Source organism: Lucilia sericata, unplaced genomic scaffold (genome assembly GCF_015586225.1).
Source record: "Lucilia sericata isolate MDLA Ls3-8-SP2 unplaced genomic scaffold, ASM1558622v1 Contig000039F_arrow, whole genome shotgun sequence".
NCBI lineage: Eukaryota > Metazoa > Arthropoda > Insecta > Diptera > Calliphoridae > Lucilia > Lucilia sericata.
Window position 1 is genome coordinate 248,865 of NW_023994077.1, and position 22,041 is coordinate 270,905.

At 33.3% G+C, this 22,041-nt stretch overlaps 1 protein-coding gene across 4 annotated transcripts in view; it reads left to right on the forward strand.

Moving 5' to 3' along the window:
- The window catches only part of LOC119613262 (low-density lipoprotein receptor-related protein 6), a 94,757-nt gene extending 72,963 nt beyond the window's left edge, over positions 1 to 21,794 (forward strand). For all 4 annotated transcript variants that reach the window (XM_037969277.1, XM_037969267.1, XM_037969260.1 and 1 more), the window contains 5 exons: positions 15,735 to 18,718; positions 18,784 to 18,944; positions 19,015 to 19,284; positions 19,349 to 19,976; positions 20,046 to 21,794. In XM_037969277.1, the coding sequence (XP_037825205.1) occupies positions 15,735 to 18,718; positions 18,784 to 18,944; positions 19,015 to 19,284; positions 19,349 to 19,976; positions 20,046 to 20,858 (4,856 nt within the window). In that variant the 3' untranslated portion in view covers positions 20,859 to 21,794. The remainder of the gene's footprint in view (positions 1 to 15,734; positions 18,719 to 18,783; positions 18,945 to 19,014; positions 19,285 to 19,348; positions 19,977 to 20,045) is intronic.
- Positions 21,795 to 22,041: the final 247 nt, after the last annotated feature.

Here is a 22,041-nt window from a genome sequence, read left to right on the forward strand (position 1 = left end):
CCACCACACTCTGTTGCTGTTGCAAGTAAGAGAGAAAAAAAGTTAAATAAGTAAAACTATTCTAATGAAAATACACCCCAAATATTTTTCATCATCAACTTTATCAAGTGGAGTTTGGTACCAAAAAAGTTTGTTTGTTGAAGGAGACTCTACATTAATTAATCATGCCTAACTTGGCAATTATGTAGGCTGAATTTGAAAAAATAACACACGTACACACACAAACACACACTTACACATACTCTCCTCTCTACTCAATAAGATTGGAAAATTAAAAAAATAGAAATTATTTAGAAAAAAAAACTTAGATGGTTAGAATAGATTTTTCCCTAAAAAAAAAATAACAACAACTAACTACGACGCCAACAATCGACTACTACAACAACCTACTATACTACCACCCATAGTATAGAAAATGTTGCATTCATTCATTTTGTCAAGTGGCATCATCAGCATTCAACAACCTCAACCATCATCATCATGACGAGGAGAAAAAAACAGCAGCAAGAACAACAACAACAACACTAGAATACAACTGCAATTCCACCTGAAGTGGTTGGCTATGTGCACTCGGGAGTATGTGTGTTTGTTTTAGTATATAATAAGTATACGTACATGTGTATTAGGGTAACTTTTCGAGTCTATAGTCCAGACTAAAGTTAATATTATTGTTCATACCACAGTCTAAGCTATAGTATACAATAAAGTCTATACTATAGTCCAGACTATAGTGTATACTGTAGTTTATAATATAGTTCAGACTATAATCCATTATAAACCAGACTTTAGTCAAGACTATAGCCTATACTATAGTCCAGGCTATAGTCTATAACATAGACCAGGATATAGTCCATAACTTAGACATGGCTATAGTCTATACTATAGTCCAGACTATAGTCTATACTATAGTCCAGACTATAGTCTATACTATAGTCCAGACAATAGTCTATACTATAGTCCAGACTATAGTCTATACTATAGTCCAGACTATAGTCTATACTATAGTCCAGACTATAATCTTTACTATAGTCCTGACTATAGTCTATACTATAGTCCAGACTATAGTCTATACTATAGTCCAGACTATAGTCTATACTATAGTCCAGACTATAGTCTATACTATAGTCTAGACTATATTCTATACTATAGTCCAGTCTATACTATAGTTCAGACTATAGTCTATACTGAAGTCCTGACTATAGTCTATACTATAGTCCAGATTATAGTCTATACTATAGTCTAGACTATAGTCTATACTATAGTCTAGACTATAGTCTATACTATAGTCCAGATTATAGTCTATACTATAGTCCAGACTATAGTCTATACTATAGTCCAGACTATAGTCTATACTATAGTCCAGACTATAGTCTATACTATAGTCCAGACTATAGTCTATACTATAGTCCAGACTATAGTCTATACTATAGTCCAGACTATAGTCTATACTATAGTCCAAACTATAGTCTATACTATAGTCCAAACTATAGTCTATACTATAGTCCAAACTATAGTCTATGATATATTCTAGACTGTAATTTATACTATAGTCCAGTCTTTAGTCTATACTATAGTCCAGTCTATAGTCTATACTATAGTCCAGTCTGTAGTCTATACTATTGTCCAGATTATAGTTTACACTATAGTCTAGACTATAGTCTATACTATAGTGTATACTATAGTCCAGAATATAGTATATAACTACTATTAATCTATACTATAGTCCAGACTATAGTCTATACTTTAGTCCAAACTATAGTATATACTATAGTTCAGACTATAGACCAGACTTTAGTCTATATTATAGTCCAGACTATAGTCTATATTATAGTCCAGACTGTAGTCTATACTATGGAATAGACTATAGTCCAGACTACACTACAGGCTATAGTCTAGACTATAGTCTATACTATAGACCAGGCTATAGTCTATACTATAGTCCAGGCTATAGTCTATATATAATCTATACTATAGTCTATGCTATAGTCCAGACTATAGTTTATACTATAGTCCAGACTACAGTTTATACTAAAGTACAGACTGTAGTCTATACTATAGTCCAGACTATAGTCTATATTATAGTCCAGACTATTGTCTATTCTATAGTCAGACTATAGTCTATAGTTCAGACTATAATATATAGTCTATACTATGGTCCACACTATAGTCTATACTAAATATAGACCAGACTATATTCCCAACCTAACTCCAATTAGCACTTCCCGATGTGAAAATGAAAAGTTGTATCCAAAAGGGGAGAAACCTCCCTAATGCATGTTTAAACATGTTCGCTTGTATGTGTGTCATTATGGCTAAATAAGTATGTATGTATGTGTTGGCATGTAAATGTAATTGGTGCAAGTAGGTTTGCATATGTTTATATGTATATTATGGGGTTTTTCACAAATCCCTCAACATTCACTGCTACTTCTTCTTCTTCATTCTTGCACCTTTCTTCCCCGCATTCTAAATGTGTTGATGGTAGCTGAAGGAGGTTATGCATAAAATATTTCAAGAGGGTGAAAAAAGTAATGTTGTTGTTTATTTTATACTATTTGTTTTCCAGTTCGTTTTTTTTTTTTTTTGCTCTTAACATTTTCATATATTAAATAAATATTTAAGTATGTTTGGAAATGTATGTGGGTGTGAGTATGTGTGTGTGTGTGTCAATATGTAACAGAATAAAATTAATGGAATTTAATATTATACATTTTTGTCATAAATAAATTTAAATTAAATTCCACTGCTTATAATCACATTTGCACAGCAACTAACTAAGCAGGGTGGTAGTTGATGTACTTTAGGGGAATTTGATACTTTGACCCCAAATTTATTAAAGGATTAATGTGACCTTTATTCTTTAGATTTTATTCTTTATATTTTATATGAATTGTCCAAAATTGTGAAAATTTTGACTTTTGACCCTTCAAGGGAACATGTTTAGGTGAATTGTTAAATGTTTCATATCCTCTGCAGCGTAAGAGTTATTCGAAATCCGCAGATTTTAGATCATATTCTGAACTTGCTTTGTGCTAAAGCTTAGTTTTTGAAAAAAGCTCTAGTAAGTTAAAAGTTTTTATAAATTTTAAATAAATTCAAACTTCCCCCTTACTCTCCCGCCAACCTGCTTTCAAACTGTTTACTCAGTGTTCCATAATACGTTATTGTGACAATATTTTTATTTTATTTGTAATTTTTTCACAATTTTTTTTTAGATTAAATTTTTTTGTTCATATATTTTATGCAAATATTTTATCATGCATGCCTACGTAAATGCCTGTGCTTGTTCTTGTTGTTGTTACTCTTATTATGATAAATTAAAATTTATTCATGAACAAAATTAATTATACACCATGATGCCAAGTAAACTACTAGTGCCTGCTAGTACTAACATGGTAGTTGTTGTTGTTGTTGCTGTTGTAGTATGTAGTTAGTCCAACTACAACAACGACTACTGCCACTTCCAATGCATACACTCGTTGATACTTTAAACTACTTTACATATTACACACACTCAAAGGCATCATACACATGGAGCAGGGTCCTTAGTACCCTGACAGAAAGTCTTAAATAAGATTATAATTTTAAATATATTTCAGACTGTAGTCTAAATAAAAGTCCTTACATTATACTAACCTATAGTTTCCAGACTGTAGTCTAAAATAAAGTCCTGACATTAAAGTAACCTATAGTCTAGACTCTGTAGTATAAGCTATACTCTTAAATATAGTTAGCCCTTGTCCAGTGTCTGAATTATAGTCCAGTCTATGGTTCAAACTGAAGTCTAAAATGTAGTTCTATTCTTAAACTTTATTACAGCCCAAAGTTTAGTTTATAGTCTAAACATTAGTCCATATTTAAGTCCAGACTATAGTTCAAATTATAACCAAGACTCTTAAGTCTAGATTCAGAAAGTATATCCCAAACCAAAGTCTTTAATAAGGCCAGACTACAGTCTAGACAAGAGTCTAAACAAGAGTCCAGACGGTAATCTATACTATAGCCCAAAGTTTCAGCTTAAATCCAGACTATATAGTAAACTATATGATTTTAATCTGAGCTATAAACCAGAGTCTGAACTTTAGTCTAAACTATTAATGTATAGTCAGTATTACACTCATGATTATAAACTGAACTATATCTGTAGACTACAATCTGATATATATTCCAAATTATAACCAAAACTTAAGTCTAAATTCTGAAAGTATATCCCAAACTAGTCTTAAATAAAGCCAGACTAAACTAAAGTATAAACAATAGCCATACCATAGCCCAAAGTTATAGTAAACTATACGACTGTAATCTGAAATATGTAATCCAGAGTCTGAACTTTAGTCTAAACCAACGGTTCCCAAAAGGGGGTCCGCGGACCCCTAGTGGTCCGTAGCAAAATCCTAGGGGGTCCGCGAAGACGAACGAAAAAAATCATGAATAAAAAATATTCTCTATATGTTAGAAAATATTAAAAATATCTCCAAATTTTTCGTAAATACTAAAATACACAATTTTTATTCAATAATCCCAGATTTGTTGGTGACTTTTTGAATTTTATTGTTTCGGTCGTTTATCAGGATGAAGCTAGGCCCTACAAATTTATTGTTTCACTTTTATAAAGTAAAGTATTACGTGATTTGTAATTTTTATAAATGTATATGTATCGAAATAAATGTTTTTATCGGAGACAGAAAATAATTATTATCTATGAAATTTTTGCTTAAAAAAATCAGTATGAAAGAATCGTCCTAGAAATGTTTTGAATGTACCAAAATATTTCCCAGACCTTTTTTAATCGATTTCTTCAATAAACTTTTTTTCTTGATTTTTATAATAAAAATTGAAAATAAAAATTATTTTTGATTTTTATTCTATTTGTTTCAATAAAAAAAATATTTATGTTGTTTTTAATAATACTCATTCAGTAATTTTTATTTATTCAAACAAAAAATAGAAATCAATCAATGATTTTTATTTTTCAAAGCAAAGAATAAAAATCACCTAAAAAATATTAATTTTCCAATTTTCGAATCTAATTTCTGCAAATTTGGTTGATGATATCAGTGGTAAAGAAATTTTACCAATTTTCTATTAATCTCTGTTTAAACCCGATAATTTTTAATGTGTTTTAAAGGTAAATATCGCATAATGAGTTTTATAATTAATTTCAAAAAATAAAAATCATGGCCTGATTTTTATTTGTGCCTTATGGTTTGAAATTATTTGTGTTTTTTATTATTGATTTTTATTTGAAAAAGTTCTCAGTAATTTTTACGGAAAATATAAAATATTTAAATCAAAAGAAATGAAATACAAACCAAATAAAATTTGTAATTTTAATTTTTTTAAATAAAAATAATAACAATTACTGTCTCTGGTTTTTACATCAGACGGATAATGATTTGCCTTAGAATTAAATACTGATACTGGTATTCCGGAATATGAAGTTAGGTCACATTTCATAATGTTTTTTTTTAAATTGTAAGCAAAAGTGTTAATCTAGTTAATTTTAAATATAAATATTCAATTCCGACGTGATACACAGATTTTAACTTCATTTTGTTGTCCAATATTATTAAATCAACATCAGAAAATTCATTGCGTTTTGCGTAAATAGTCAAAACCACGCAGTGAAATAATTCGTAGGTATTTTAAAATTCAAATTTAAGATCCAAATTCACAGTACATTCGCAAAGAGTTCAGGTCATATTTCATGTGGGTAACGCATTCCGCAACAACATCGAAGAAGTCTAACTTTCACATATTTTCCCGAAAACTTAGCTCACATACTCAACTCACTCCTATGCAATCGCAAAAAAATTTGGAAACATAACTCTTTAAGCACATGTCGGCAATACTTGATAAAGAAACCTTTTCGCTACCTTGACGAGAAATGAACATGAAAGCTCTCACGATCATAAAATTAAACATCATGTTAGAAGTCATTCTATATTTAAAACCATGCAATTGAAAACATTTCCGAAATACTAAATATTCTCAATGAACGGGAATATTTTATAGGGTTTATGGACCAGGACTAAAACAATTTTCGGATGAACAATTATTTATAACAATAAGATATCAAAATATGTATGGGGGTCCGTGAAATTAAATAAATTCCTCAAGGGGTCCGCGAAGTAAAAAACGGTGGGAACCGCTGGTCTAAACTATAGTTCTATAGTTAGGACTACATAATATTAGTCCTAACTATAGAATCTAAATTACAGTCCGCACTATAGTCTATACCATAGTCGAGGCATAATCAAAGCTAAAGTCTACAGTCCAGACTATTCGATTTGACACCGCTTTTTTACAAAAAATCCAATTTTCAGAATAGATCTTTTAAAACAATTTGGCAAACCCTGATTCAACTTAAATTTGCTCATTCATATAGCAGGTTGAAGTACAAGTAAATTTGTGTATGTTTTTTCTCCCAGTACCGCAATATCGTATTATAACGAAGAGGGTATGAGCATATAAGTATGTCATTTTCATATTTACATCCGTTGGTATGTAAGTAAGTAAGCCGACTAGCAGCAAGCAAGCGAGTAAGCCAGCCAGTCAGCCAGCAAGCATAATCTGATAACGTCCTTCGTTCAGTTGGGGTGTAGTTGTAGATGTTGCCAGCATCTACTAACTAGGTATTTTATATCTTCCCAGCTAACCCCTCCAACACCCCCACCACCCATCAATGTTATACATTTTTAACAAGTAGCTAAAAATTTACTGTTTGCTGTTCTAGGCAGCACCTCTCAATTGCAAAATTTTTGAAAGGAGTAGAATGGTAGTGGTGGTGGCGATGATGATGATGATGATGTAGCTTATGTTTCCCTACTTGTTTTTAAATATTAAATTCTGCTATTTTACAAGTACTAACTAAAGCTGAGTGTGTTTGTGTGTGTGTAAGGATGTATCTTTAGTTGATTTTTGTATTTTGATAAGTATTTATTGTTGGAGAGTAACCAACGCTTGTGCATGCTCACTTAATGTCATGAAGAAGGAATTTGTGATGATGTTGTTGTTGTTTTTGTTTAACATAAAAACTTCCTTATTACGTTGTTGCTCCTCCGGCTCCTTGAATGCTGCGATTGCTGTTGTTGTTGTGCTGCTGCCAATGGTACGTGCAAATGTACATATTGTTAACTTTGCATGCATAAAAACCATGCAGCAACTCGAGTCCATTTTCACCCATTAAGCATTTAAGTGTTGTTCTTATTTATTTCTTTTTTCGCTTCTATTATTTGTAGGAATATGTATAAAATATATTTAATACTCTACAACATTTTTAGGGGCGAGGGTGTATTGTGTTTATGCTAATGTTGGTGACATCTAAAAGTAATGGTTTTACATCAGGCTTGGCGGAATTAATTGCATATGGTAATGCATTACAATGTCAAATACAATTACTTGTAATGTGTAATACCTATCTATAGTCTATCTATCTATCTATCTATCTATCTATCTATCTATCTATCTATCTATCTATCTATCTATCTATCTATCTATCTATCTATCTATCTATCTATCTATCTATCTATCTATCTATCTATCCATCTATATATCTATCTATCTATCTATCTATCTATCTATCTATCTATCTATCTATCTATCTATCTATCTATCTATCTATCTATCTATCTATCTATCTATCTATCTATCTATCTATCTATCTATCTATCTATCTATCTATCTATCTATCTATCTATCTATCTATCTATCTATCTATCTATCTATCTATCTATCTATCTATCTATCTATCTATCTATCTATCTATCTATCTATCTATCTATCTATCTATCTATCTATCTATCTATCTATCTATCTATCTATCTATCTATCTATCTATCTATCTATCTATCTATCTATCTATCTATCTATCTATATATATATCTATCTATCTATCTATCTATCTATCTATCTATCTATCTATCTATCTATCTATCTATCTATCTATCTATCTATCTATCTATCTATCTATCTATCTATCTATCTATCTATCTATCTATCTATCTGTCTATCTATCTATCTATCTATCTATCTATCTATCTATCTATCTATCTATCTATCTATCTATCTATCGATCTATCGATCTATCGATCTATCTATCTATCTATCTATCTATCTATCTATCTATCTATAGGTTATCGTATAGTCGGTTTCGACCTATCTTTAATTTCTTACTTGTTTATTATTCATTGCAAAATAAGTTTTTTTCTAGATATTACTGCTGCTGTTGCTTGGGTGCTGGTGCTGCAGTTTAAGCATTTTGTTGTATATAATTGTTGTTGCATTTAAACATTTGTATGTTAAATAATCCTTTTCAAAAATCTGCCTTGTACCCTTCTTGCACAAAAATTTTGTAATTTACCTTGTGCTATAGGGGATTTTTTCTATTCTAATATTAAATTTTCCTTAACACTCTGCCAGAAAAATGTAACAATTTTTTTACCATATTAAAATAAATACTGTTGGAAATAATCTTAAACTTAAATTATTAAGAAAACTTTAGTCTTATTTTCTCTCAACTTTCTTAATTACTTTTCTTGTTAGTTTTATTTTTAAAAAATTTTCCGCCTATTTTAACATTTTAACAAGGTGAAATGTTGACTCGGTCATTTGAACTATGCCATTTACGATAACCATCTTTTTACATTTAGACATTCATCGACTTCATCTCTTACCTGTAGTCGTCCTCTTAGCTGCATTTTCTTACTTAAGTCTCCCTACATATTTTGTATAGTAATGTATTACATTTTTGTTTTCGTATACATTTTTGTTGTTGTTTTTCTTAAATATTCACCCCCGATTAAAAAAAATCTACTGCAAACATAATGTACAGTATTGGATCGGGTCAGAGGAACGATTGTTTAAGTAATTGAAAGTGTACTGGAAGATTTTCGTATAATGGAGCTTACCTAAAATGGAAACTAAAATTCATACTGAACTAGTCCTGTGACAGGCTCCTAGGAAATGGAGATTTTGATTTATAGAATGTATATTCGAGTTAAATATTCAATTTTTCACTAAAAATTAGTTTTTTCACTAAAAATTTTAATTTTCACTAAAAATTTTAATTTTCACTAAAAATTTGAATTTTCACTAAAAATTTAATTTTTCACTAAAAATTCCAATTTTTACAAAAAATTCAAATTTTCACTAAAAATTAAAATTTTCACTAAAAATTCAAATTTTCACTAAAAATACATAATTTCACTAAAAATTTTAAAATTTACCAAAAAAGCCAAAATTTCTCCAAAAATGTAAAATTGTCCTTAATACCGCATAATTTCAAATTAGTTCTTTTAAAATGTATTAAGACTGTATTATTTTTTGAACATTACAATCTACTGCATTATTTTAAAGCTCTTATTATAATTGTTGTTGTTAATGATGTTTTGTTGCTATATTTGTATATTGTATATGTACTTGTTGTTGCTGCCACTGTTATTGTTGTTGTTTCAATATGATGACGTTACTATGATGATGCTCTTGATGATGATGATGGGTTTTTTTTTTTTGCTATTGCTGCATGTGTATACATTAATAATTAAAAATATTCCTGCGTTGCATTATAATCCGTTTTTTGTTTTTGCGTATTTTTTACTTTTTTTTGCTTCTTTTCTCAATTCAACTTTACTATAGTGTATTCAGGGTTCTTGCTGTTGTTGTCGTTGTTGGTTATTTGTTAAATAGTCAACCATCATTGTCGTTCAGCATCATCATCGTCATGCAACAGCAGCAGCAATATTAACAACATGGTTGAAAACCACCTTCCTTGTAACAACACAACGATTAATGCAACAACATTCACACAATATTTTCTTCATCACCCCCGAAATGAAAATGATGATGAAGAAGAAATCTCATTGTAATGATGATGATGATGTTGCTGCTGATGATTTCTGCTTCAATACTGCCATCCATCAAACCATCCATGTTGGTTGGTTTCGTACTTTTTTTTTGCTGTTGTTATTATTTCAGTTCAGTTTTATACCCTTCATCACACTGGAATACATAGCTAGGGGTGATATGTTTAACTTTTCACAACTTTTTGCTGCAAAATAATATTTGTAATTTAAATTTATGGGAATTTAAATTATTAAAAAAAAATTAAATTATTTAAATTCCAAAATTCTTAGGGATGAGTTGATCTCCCTTGATTTAAAAACACAGATTGAATAAAACAAACAACTTTTATATAAAAATTTGTTGAAAAATATTAAAAATACATGCACCATTCAAGTAAATTGATATAAAAGATCCGATAATTACTTTTTAATTATTAGATTTACCGAAGTAAATGACAATTTTGAACAATAAATAAAGTGCACGAGTTATTTTCAGCCTTAGTTTAGAACAAAATTTACTCTCTTTTGTTTCTTATATGTTTTTAAACTTTTGAATTTTTAGTGTGCTTCTCTTAGTCGTTATCACCAGCACTGCATCATTTTTATTTGCTTGGTTTTTTCCTGCATTGTTTTTCTACTATTTTTTTCTTCAATTTTTTGTTTTGCCACTAGAGCAAAATGTTAAAAAAATGTAAATTATTTACAAGGATTTCAATGTAATTTTCTCTCTCGGCATTCACAGCTTGTTGTTGGTATAGTTTTAGCCTGCTCCTAGCTGCATGCTTGCTATTAACATTCATAATAAACGAGAAGGATAACCGAACGAACAATTCAACTCAGAATTAAACACAAATATTAAATTATCAAAATTTATCCGAGGTACTACTAAAGATCACTGATCTCTCAATTTATCTATCTATCTCTATCTATCTATCTATCTATCTATCTATCTATCTATCTATCTATCTATCTATCTATCTATCTATCTATCTATCTATCTATCTATCTATCTATCTATCTATCTATCTATCTATCTATCTATCTATCTATCTATCTATCTATCTATCTATCTATCTATCTATCTATCTATCTATCTATCTATCTATCTATCTATCTATCTATCTATCTATCTATCTATCTATCTATCTATCTATCTATCTATCTATATATATATATATATCTATCTATCTATCTATCTATCTATCTATCTATCTATCTATCTATCTATCTATCTATCTATCTATCTATCTATCTATCTACTATCTATCTATCTATCTATCTATCTATCTATCTATCTATCTATCTATCCATCCATCCATCTATCCATCCATCCATCCATCCATCCATCCATCCATCCATCTATCTATCTATCTATCTATCTATCTATCTATCTATCTATCTATCTATCTATCTATCTATCTATCATTAAGGTTCAAATTAAGATGTTGTAAGCTGTTCTGGTAATCACTTCTAAAATTTGATTAAATCTCTAATATTAAACTTATACCCAAATGTCGACGTTAAAAAATCGACTATATGTCCGTTGGGTTCTCACTTACTTCTAGAGACACACACTCTTATATACCTACAAAATTTACATACACCTACAAACCTATAGAAGTAAGTATGTATGTAAATAAATGTATGCATTCATGTACCAAAGTGTGTTTGTTTGTACATATATATTGCAATGTATATACTACATATACTACAGTGTATTTATTTAAACTTGTAGACTTAACTGTGGGGTTAAATATTTACTTACAAACCCTTAACGCCTTCATTCAACATACTACATCCATTTACTTACCCAACCATCCTGCTCCCTCCAGATGTATGTATGTTTGAGTGTATGTATATATAAAATTTCTAACCTATTGAAAATATTTACGGTTATGTACACATATACACCTAAATTTTAATTGCACTGTGTTAAGGAAGTTAAAAAAATAGGGTTAAAATTTGTTGTTGTTGTTTTTGTTTTCTGCGTTGTGTCGAGTTGCAGTTGCATGCAGAGCAGTACGTACGTGGTAGTAAGTGTAACCGAAATTAGGTTAAAGATATAATAGGTTTTTGTATAAGAAGATTTTAAGTGCTGCCAGACTATTGTTATCAGAAGTTTTTTTATTTTTTTTTTTACTTTTTTTTAGCTAAGAATTACTTTTTCTAAATAATTGTAGGAAATTTTTGAGAGAAAAATTAAGAACGTGGTAGATTGTAGTAAAGGGTTTGAACCCTTATGATTTATTTTTACTATAACTATTTTGTTTTATTTTGTAAGACTATTTGCAATTATTTGTATTAGATTTTTGCATTCATTATTCAATACGATAGTTTCCCTTGCTATTTCAGAGATATTAAAATCTTAATAAAAAAATTTGGGACAAAAGTTTTAGAAAATGAATACATTAACCCTTGAAAATACTTTAGCTGGTTTAGTTTAGAGTGATATATAGATAGATAGATAGATAGATAGATAGATAGATAGATAGCTAGCTGATAGATAGATAGATAGCTGATAGCTATCTAGATCCTCGCTCGCTCGATCTCTCGCTCGCTTGCTCGCTCGCTCGCTCGCTCGCTCGCTGCTCGATCGCTCGATCGCTCGCTGCTCGATCGCTCTCGCTCGCTCGCTCTCTCGCTCGCTCGCTCGCTCGCTCGCTCGCTCGCTCGCTCGCTCGCTCGATCGCTAGCTCGCTCGCTCGCTCGCTCGCTCGCTCGCTCGCGCTCGCTCGCTCGCTCGCTCGCCCGCTCGCTCTCTCGCCCGCTCGCTCGCTCGCTCGCTCGCTCTCCCGCTCGCTCGCTCGCTCCTCGCTCGCTCGCTCGCTCGCTCGCTCGCTCGCTCGCTCGCTCGCTCGCTCGCTCGCTCGCTCGCTCGCTCCTCGCTCGCTCGCTCGCTCTCTCGCTCGCTCGCTCGCTCCTCCTCGCCTCGCTCGCTCGCTCGCTCGCTCGCTCGCTCGCTCGCTCGCTCGCTCGCTCGCTCGCTCGCTCGCTCGCTCGCTCTCTCGCTCGCTCGCTCGCTCTCGCTCGCTCGCTCGCTCGCTCGCTCGCTCGCTCCTCTCTCGTCCCCCCCCTGTTCCTCTCCCCCTCTTTTTTCTCTCCCCTTTGCCTCCCTTCTCTCCCCCCCCTGTTTTCCCCCCTTCTTTGCCTCTTGTCCCCTTGCCTCTCCCGTCGTTTTTTCCGCTTTCACGCCCCCTCTGTTGTCCAGGCCTGTTCGTAAATTGAAAAGTTCGTTATATGCAGTACTAACTAAAACGTGGGTTTTTGGTAGGAAAATAATTAAAAATAGGTACATAAAATATTTTTTAAATGTATTTTATAAAATTAATTCTTTTTTTATAAAAATAGCACAAAACACAAAATTCCGAATTTTATATACCCACCTTCAAACCATATTTGTGTCGAATTTAATCGCTGTATTTTTAATTCAGTCATGAGCTTTAAAGTTATTTCTCGAAGTTCATCGCTATACTCGTATTTTTAAGCGAGTAATGAGCGTTGAAGTGATTTTCTTAAGGGGGGCCTGATATGGAGGGTAAGGTCAATTATGGACCGATTCCCATAAAATTTTTTAGAGATTTCGGTTAGTATAGAACATGTTTGTATCGAATTTCATCGGCGTACTAGTATTGTTAAGCGAGTATTGAGCGTTAAAGTCATTATCTGAAGGACGGACGGACATAGCTACATCGAACTAAAATTTAATAAGAACCCAGAATGTGTTACAGTTTTGGGTATAAAAGCACCGCTTAAAACAACGGTATAGTTTTTTGCTACAACTTAGGTTATTTGTTATTTTTGATAAATGTCATTTTATCTTCATTTAAATAATAATATTTTTATTAGTTCGTTAAACAGAGTACAAAAAACAAGTTTTGTTCGTTATTTAAGGTAGTCAATAGGAAAAATTAGCTTGTACGTTAAATGCGATGTTCGTAGAATTGAATGGTCGTTAAATCGGAAAACTACTGTATATTAAATAAATTGTTACTTTTTAATGAATACATTTATATACATATGTATAATCAACACTACACCCAACAGATTACATAAGTTATTAAGGTAATTTTGAACAAAACAACAACAAGTATAATAAAATAATAAAAAAAATAAATAATAAGTATGTAGTAAATGAAACTTGAAAATGTTTATTCAACATTAATCCTTTAATTATCCTCTCACCACTAAAAAAATATATTAAGAGGAAAATCTTCGAAATCCTTATCTACATATTTAGTAGCTAATGGAATACTATTGCTTACTACTTATACAGTTGATTTTTTTTACTGTTGTTCACATTTTGGTACTCATATCTTCTTAAGTACTTGTTCTCTAGTATAATTGTTACTCTTCAAAACTGACTCAAGTAATGTTTATTGTTGATGCCTAGGATGTAGTAAATACATTTATTATATTTTCATTATTCATACATATCCATTGTGGCAAAAAAAAAACAATGCGTGTAAGCCTTCTCATGCAAATTACTTTAGAATATTGTTACTGTGCCCCCTTGTAGTTAGTAGTGGTAGTAGTGTACTTGGTCGAGCATCCATCTATCCAGCCAGCCAGCCAAGGCAAGTCAAGCTGATGCATTCATTCATCATTAATCAGAGAAAGGAGAAAGCAAAACTATTCAGTAATTGTAGGTTCATACACGCAGAGAAAATTTGATTAGCATAACTATTCTTTAGTTTTGTAATCACGTGTTTATGATTACAACAAAAATTCTTATTAAAAATTATTACAACAGTTAAGTTTATTATGATAAACATATACATACTTAGTTGCCGCAATCATTTTGTAATTACGGCAGACATTTTAATAAAATACAGTTGCGATTCCTGAAAATATAATTACAGTAACCGCAATATTGTTAAATTTCTTGTTATTTAACCTAATTTTTTCTCTCAGTGTTCTTGTTAAGTTGTATGTCATGCTGCAACATGAATACATTCATTCATTCTATTATTTAAATATTTATTTACGATTGCTGACGTATGTATGTGTATGTGTGTGAGCAGCGTGTGTATGCCACTGGAGTGCACGCATCTCCTTACAGCTAGGGAATAGATTCATTTACATTCAACATCATCATCAACATCATCCTGGCAGTTAGTTTCTTCTGCTATATTTTTGCTACCATCTTGCTGATGATGGCTGTTGGTGCATCACACCATTATTTGCCATGATATTATTCTTGCCTCAGCAGCATCTGTTGAAGAGGTTACACCGTGTGCAAATGTCGTATGTGTGTAATGTTTGTGTACCATGGTTTGTTGTAGTTGTTGTATGGAAATTTATTATTTTTGCTCATTCGTTGAGCTGTTGTGTTTGCATTTTACGCGTATTAATTTGCAATTAGACCAACACAACACAAATATTGTTCAACATACCTCTCGTTGTTGTTGTAGTTGTTGGGGTAAATCTATTTAACAATTTAACAAGAATTTAATAAATTTAAATGAGACTTGAGTTTAGAATTGACTACACTCGACTACAGACTGGACCTTATTCTCGAGTATAGTCAGGAATCGAATATAGATATTTACTTGACTATAGTCTCGGCTAGACTATAGACTAGACTATAATATCGATTATAGACCACACTATAATATTGATTATAGACCACACTATAGTCTCGACTATAGACTACACTATAGTCCCGACTATAGACTACACTATAGTCTCGACTATACACTACACTATTGTCTTGACTATAGACTAGGCCATAGTCTCAACTGCAGACTAAACTACAGCCTCGACTATAGACAAGTATGTATTGTCGATTCTAAAATATTTTTGTGTAAATTTTGATTCAGTTTTAAAGATCAATTATTGTCCATTTAAGCATTTCATTCCTAAGCTCTCCTTATTTTTTCTCTTCTCTTTCAGTACATACGAGTCTAACATCTGTATCGTCATCATTATCGTCGTCTTCCACCTTCTATAATACACCTGCCACCCTACTCTTCACCACATATCATGACATACAGGTGGCAAATATAACAAAACCCACCGGTGGACCACAAATAGATGTTCTTGTCAAAGATCTCACCGAAACAATGGCCATTGATTTTTACTATGCAAAAAATTTAATCTGCTGGACCGATTGTGGTCGTGAAATAATCGAGTGTGTTAATGTAAATACAACCGGGTCGATATTGAAGGCACCCAAACAAACTGTGATATCAACTGGTTTAGATAAACCGGAAGGTTTGGCCATTGATTGGTATACGGATAAAATCTATTGGACAGATGGTGAAAAGAATCGCATAGAGGTGGCAACGCTGAATGGTAAATACCAGAAAGTATTATTTTGGACAGATCTCGATCAGCCAAGAGCCATAGCTCTAGTACCTGCTAAGAAATTCTTGATATGGACAGACTGGGGTGAATATCCGAAAATAGAAAGGGCCAGCATGGATGGTGACCCCCTAACACGCATGACTTTGGTTAAAGATAATATATTTTGGCCAAATGGTTTGACGGTGGATTTAAAAAATGATTTGATTTACTGGGCCGATGGCCATTTGAAATTTATAGATGTTATGAAACTAGATGGCAGTAATCGTAGGAATATTGTTAATAATCTAAAATATCCCTATAGTTTGACCTACTTCGATAGTCGTCTTTATTGGACAGACTGGGCTCAGGGTTCGTTAAATGTTTACGATTTGAAATCTAAGGAAATGAAAGAGTTGATAGATACCCCAGAAGCTCCCAATTCCGTACGCACTTGGGATCCCTCTCTGCAGCCCTATGAAGATAATCCTTGTGCCCATAATAATGGCAACTGTAGTCATCTTTGTTTACTAAGCACTAATGCTCAAGGTTATAGTTGTGTTTGTCCTACTGGCGTCAAGCTGATATCGGAGAATACTTGTGCCAATGGTTCCCAGGAAATGCTGTTTATAGTGCAAAGGGGGCAGATCAGTAAAATTTCCTTAGACTCACCGGATTTCACCATATTTCCCCTGCCTTTGGGGAAGGTAAAATACGCCATAGCTATTGATTATGATCCAGTGGATGAGTATATTTATTGGTCTGATGTGGAAGCTTATTCGATTAAAAGGGCTCATCCGGATGGTACCGGGGTTTCAGATTTTGTTACTTCCGAGGTAAGACATGCTGATGGCTTGGCGGTAGATTGGTTGGCTAGAAATCTTTATTGGACTGACACTGTTACTGATCGTATAGAAGTAATGCGGTTAGATGGTTCGGCTCGTAAGGTTTTGGTTTATGAACACTTGGAGGAACCTAGAGCAATTGCTTTGGCACCCACTTTGGGTTGGATGTTTTGGAGTGATTGGAATGAAAAGAAACCGAAAGTAGAGCGGGCCTCTTTAGATGGCTCTGAGCGAGTGGTTTTGGTGTCAGAAGATTTAGCCTGGCCTAATGGTATAGCTTTGGATATAGAAGCTAAAACTATTTACTGGTGTGATGGCAAGACAGATAAAATAGAAGTGGCCAATATGGATGGTTCTGATAGACGTGTGGTTATAAGTGATAATCTTAAACATCTGTTCGGCTTAAGTCTGTTGGATGATTATTTGTATTGGACCGATTGGCAAAGAAGATCCATAGACAGGGCTCACAAGATTACCGGCAATAATCGTATAGTGGTGGTGGATCAATATCCCGATTTAATGGGTTTAAAGGTGACGCGTTTAAGAGAGGTAAAAGGCACTAATGCTTGTGCCGTACGCAATGGCGGCTGTTCGCATTTGTGCTTAAATCGTCCTAGTGATTATGTCTGTCGCTGTTCCATAGAATATGAATTGGCCAATGATAAGAAAACGTGTGTTATACCCGAGGCTTATTTACTGTTCTCCAAACAAGAATATATTGGACGCATTTCCATAGAAAATAATGAGGGTAATCATAATGATGAGAAAATACCCTTTAAAGATGTACGCTATGCCCATTCTCTCGATGTGGATGTAGCCGACAAACGTATCTATTGGACGGATCAAAAATCTAAATGTATTTATCGAGCTTCATTGAATGGTTCCTATGTTCAGCGCATAGTGGATGCTGGTATTATAAGACCCGAGGGTATAGCGGTAGATTGGTTGGGTCACAATATTTACTGGACCGATTCGGAAGCTAGACGCATAGAAGTGGCTCGCTTGGATGGTAGCAGTCGTAGAGTTTTATTATGGAAAGGAGTAGAAGAACCTAGATCTTTAGTTTTGGAACCACGTAAAGGTTATATGTATTGGACCGAGTCGCCCTCAGATTCCATAAGAAGAGCAGCCATGGATGGCTCGGAATTGCAAACTATTATCTCCAGTGCCAATCATGCTACCGGTTTAACTTTGGATCCAGAAACTAGACGTCTCTACTGGGCTACTCAGTCCAGGCCCACTAAAATTGAGTCTGCCGATTGGGATGGCAAAAAAAGACAAGTTCTAGTGAGTACAGATGTAGATGAACCCTATGCCGTTTCCCTGTATCAAGACTATGTTTATTGGAGTGATTGGAATACGGGAGATATTGAAAGAGTCCATAAGATTACCGGACAAAATCGCAGTTTGGTACACAGCGGCATGACTTATATCAGTTCCTTGGTGGTATTTTATAATCAAAGACAAGTGGGCACTAATCCTTGTAAATTGAATAATGGTGGTTGTTCCCATTTGTGTTTGGCTTTACCTAGCCGGAGGGGCATGACTTGTGCCTGTCCTACTCATTACACCTTGGCCAAAGATAATGTTTCCTGTATACCTCCTAAGAATTATATCATCTTTAGTCAGAGAAACAGTTTTGGACGCCTAATGCCTAATACTACAGATTGTCCCAATGTGCCATTGCCGGTAACAGGCAAAAATATACGGGCGGTGGAATATGATCCCATAACACATTTTGTTTACTGGGTAAGGAATATTAGGGGTGCCTTTTTATATTTGAAATAGTTAACAATTATCTTAATTCATTTTAGGTGGAGGGCCGCAGTCATAGTATTAAAAGAGCCTTAGTTAATGGCACTAGAGCTTCGGTTTTGGTAGGTTCTGGTTCTCAACCTTTCGATATAGCCATAGATGTTATAGGCCGTTTACTGTTTTGGACCTGTTCCCATTCGAATAGCATAAATGTTACCAGGTTTGTGGAAGAGAATTCCAATTCTCTGAAAACATTAATTTTATTATTAAATTTGATCTTTTTGATTTAGTTTTGCTGGCGATTCTATAGGAGTCATAGATACTGGCGACTCGGAGAAGCCTCGTAATATAGCGGTACACTCCATGAAACGTTTATTGTTTTGGACCGATGTGGGTAGCAAACAAGCCATCATACGTTCACGGGTAGATGGAGCTGAACGTGTAGTTTTAGCTTTTAAGCTAGAAGGTGTTACCGCCTTGGCTGTGGACCAACAAATTGATATGATTTATTATGCCCATGGCAAGCGTATAGATTCCATGGATATCAATGGCAAAAATAAGTAAGTTGAGGGAAAGGAAATTTTGGAAAATATTAGATTTTTATTAATTTTTTTGATATTTTAGAAAAATTTTGGTTTCCACCCACATATCTCAAGTCATATCTATAGCTGCTTTACAAGGTTTTGTTTACTGGCTAGATGACAAAACCGGGGTGGAGCGCATTACTATTAATGGTGAGGGTAGAAGAGCAGAAATGCAGCGTATGCCACAAATTACCGATATAGTGGCGGTTTGGACTCCAGAATCAAAATTGTTTAGAAATCATACGTGTCTACATGCCCGCACCAAGTGCTCCCATATTTGTATAGCTTCAGCTGAAGGCCGTAGTCGTGAAGTATGTTCTTGCCCTAAAAATCTAATGCTTTTGGAAGATGAACAAAATTGTGGTGCCTTGCCGGCCTGTGGACCTGATCATTTCACCTGTGCTGCCCCAGTGGCTGGAGGAGGAGCTAATAGTGATATGAATAAGGATTGTATACCGGCCTCATGGCGTTGTGATGGGCAAAATGATTGTCCCGATAAATCCGATGAAGTGGGCTGTCCCTCATGTCGACCAGATCAATTCAGTTGCCAGTCGGGAGAATGTATAGACAAAGCTTTAGTTTGTGATGGCACCACCAATTGTGCCAATGGACATGATGAGGCCGATTGCTGCAAACGGCCGGGAGAGTTCCAATGTCCTATTAATAAGGTAATTTGAGAAAAAAAAGAAGAATTTTGGAATTTGTTTTTATTGTTTTATTATATTCTGCCTTTCTAGCTTTGCATATCAGCTGCTTTGTTGTGTGATGGCTGGGATCATTGTGCTGATGGAGCTGATGAATCAGCTGACATTTGCTCCCAGGCCAATACTAGACGCATGGCTCCTTCCTCGGATAAAAAGGCTTTTATGATTTTAATAGTGGCCACCATGATTACTATATTTTCCATAGTTTATTTATTACAATTTTGTCGCACACGTATAGGTAAAAATCGCAATGAACCCAAGGATGATCAAGCCTCGGATCCTTTAAGTCCTTCTACACTAAGTAAATCGCAAAGAGTATCAAAAATTGCCTCTGTGGCCGATGCAGTGCGCATGTCTACTTTGAACTCACGCACCAGCATGAATTCCTATGATCGTAATCATATAACCGGAGCCTCTAGTTCTACCACAAATGGCTCCAGTATGGTAGCCTATCCCATTAATCCACCACCCTCTCCAGCTACCCGCTCAAGGCGTCCATATCGCCATTATAAAATTATTAATCAACCACCCCCACCTACACCCTGTTCCACCGATATTTGTGATGAATCCGATTCGAACTATACCAGCAAATCGAATAGCAATAATAGTAATGGCAATACCAAATTATCCTCTTCCTCAGCCAATGCCAATTCCTGTCTACAGTACGGCTACGATAGTGAACCCTATCCACCACCACCTACACCACGTTCTCACTATCACAGTGATGTTAGAATATTACCTGAATCCTCTTGTCCTCCTTCGCCTAGCTCAAGATCTTCTACATACTTTTCACCACTGCCTCCACCACCCTCACCGGTACAATCACCTAGTCGAGGTTTCACGTAACAGTTTGAAATTTTTATGTAAGTTCTTTTTTTAGTTTAGGTTTTTTTTTATGTTATCTTAAAACTTTAAGGCTTCCAAATTTTATTTAAACCCCCTTTTATAAGTTTTGTTGTAAATACTTTAATGAAAATTTAACCTAAAGTATTAATTTATAATTGTATATAACTTTTCTTAATTCTTAAATGAAATTAGATTTAAAATGTAAATGTAATTTATCTAAAACAAACATATCCATTTGAGGAAATTTTAATTTTAATAATTGAGGCCATTTCTTAAACCTATTAAACCCTCCACCCTTTAAAAGGTAAACAAATCTTAAACCCCTTTTTAAACAACGAATGAGAAAATAAACATTAGACTTGAAAAATTAAAAAGTAAAAGAAATGCAATTAAAATATTATAACAGATAACAAAAGTCTTTAAAATACATATTAAAAACAAAACGTAATTGTCAAATAATTTAAACTTAGTTTTATACAAACTCAAACAAATTTCATAAATTTGAACAGAATTTAGAAAAAAAATCTTTAAATTTAACAAAATTTTTAATTTGTTTATAATAAATGTTTTTAGTGGTAATATTCAACTCAATTCCACAAGGCCATGGGTTTGTAATTGACAACAGAAACAAAACCTTTATTAATAGACTGTCTATTTTAATTGTAATTTAAAAATGATAAGTATCGAGTATAACAACTAAAACGGGATTAATTAATTTAAAGAAAAAAAAGGAAAAAAATGTTCAAATTTAAAAAAATAATGTGCCAAATTTAAACAAATATAATACTTACTTCAAACTTATTATAACTTATAGATAAACAAACAAATATCATAAAGAAACCTACAAGCAATTTTTAAGTTAAAATTTATTTATAAAAATCCAGGCATGGAAAATTTTAATTTTGAAATAGTACTAAGGTTTTAATAAAAATAGTACTTTTTAGGTTTTAACGTACTAAACTAATTTTCTGCTAGACCATAGACTAGACTATGGACTGTACTATAGACTAGACTAGACTATAGGGTAGACAGTAGATTAGATTGTAGACTAGACTATAAACTAGAGTAGACTATAGACTGGACTATAGATTAGAATGTAGACTGGACTATGGACTAGACTATAGACTAGACTATAGACTAGTCTATAGACTAGACTATAGACTAGACTATAGACTAGACTATA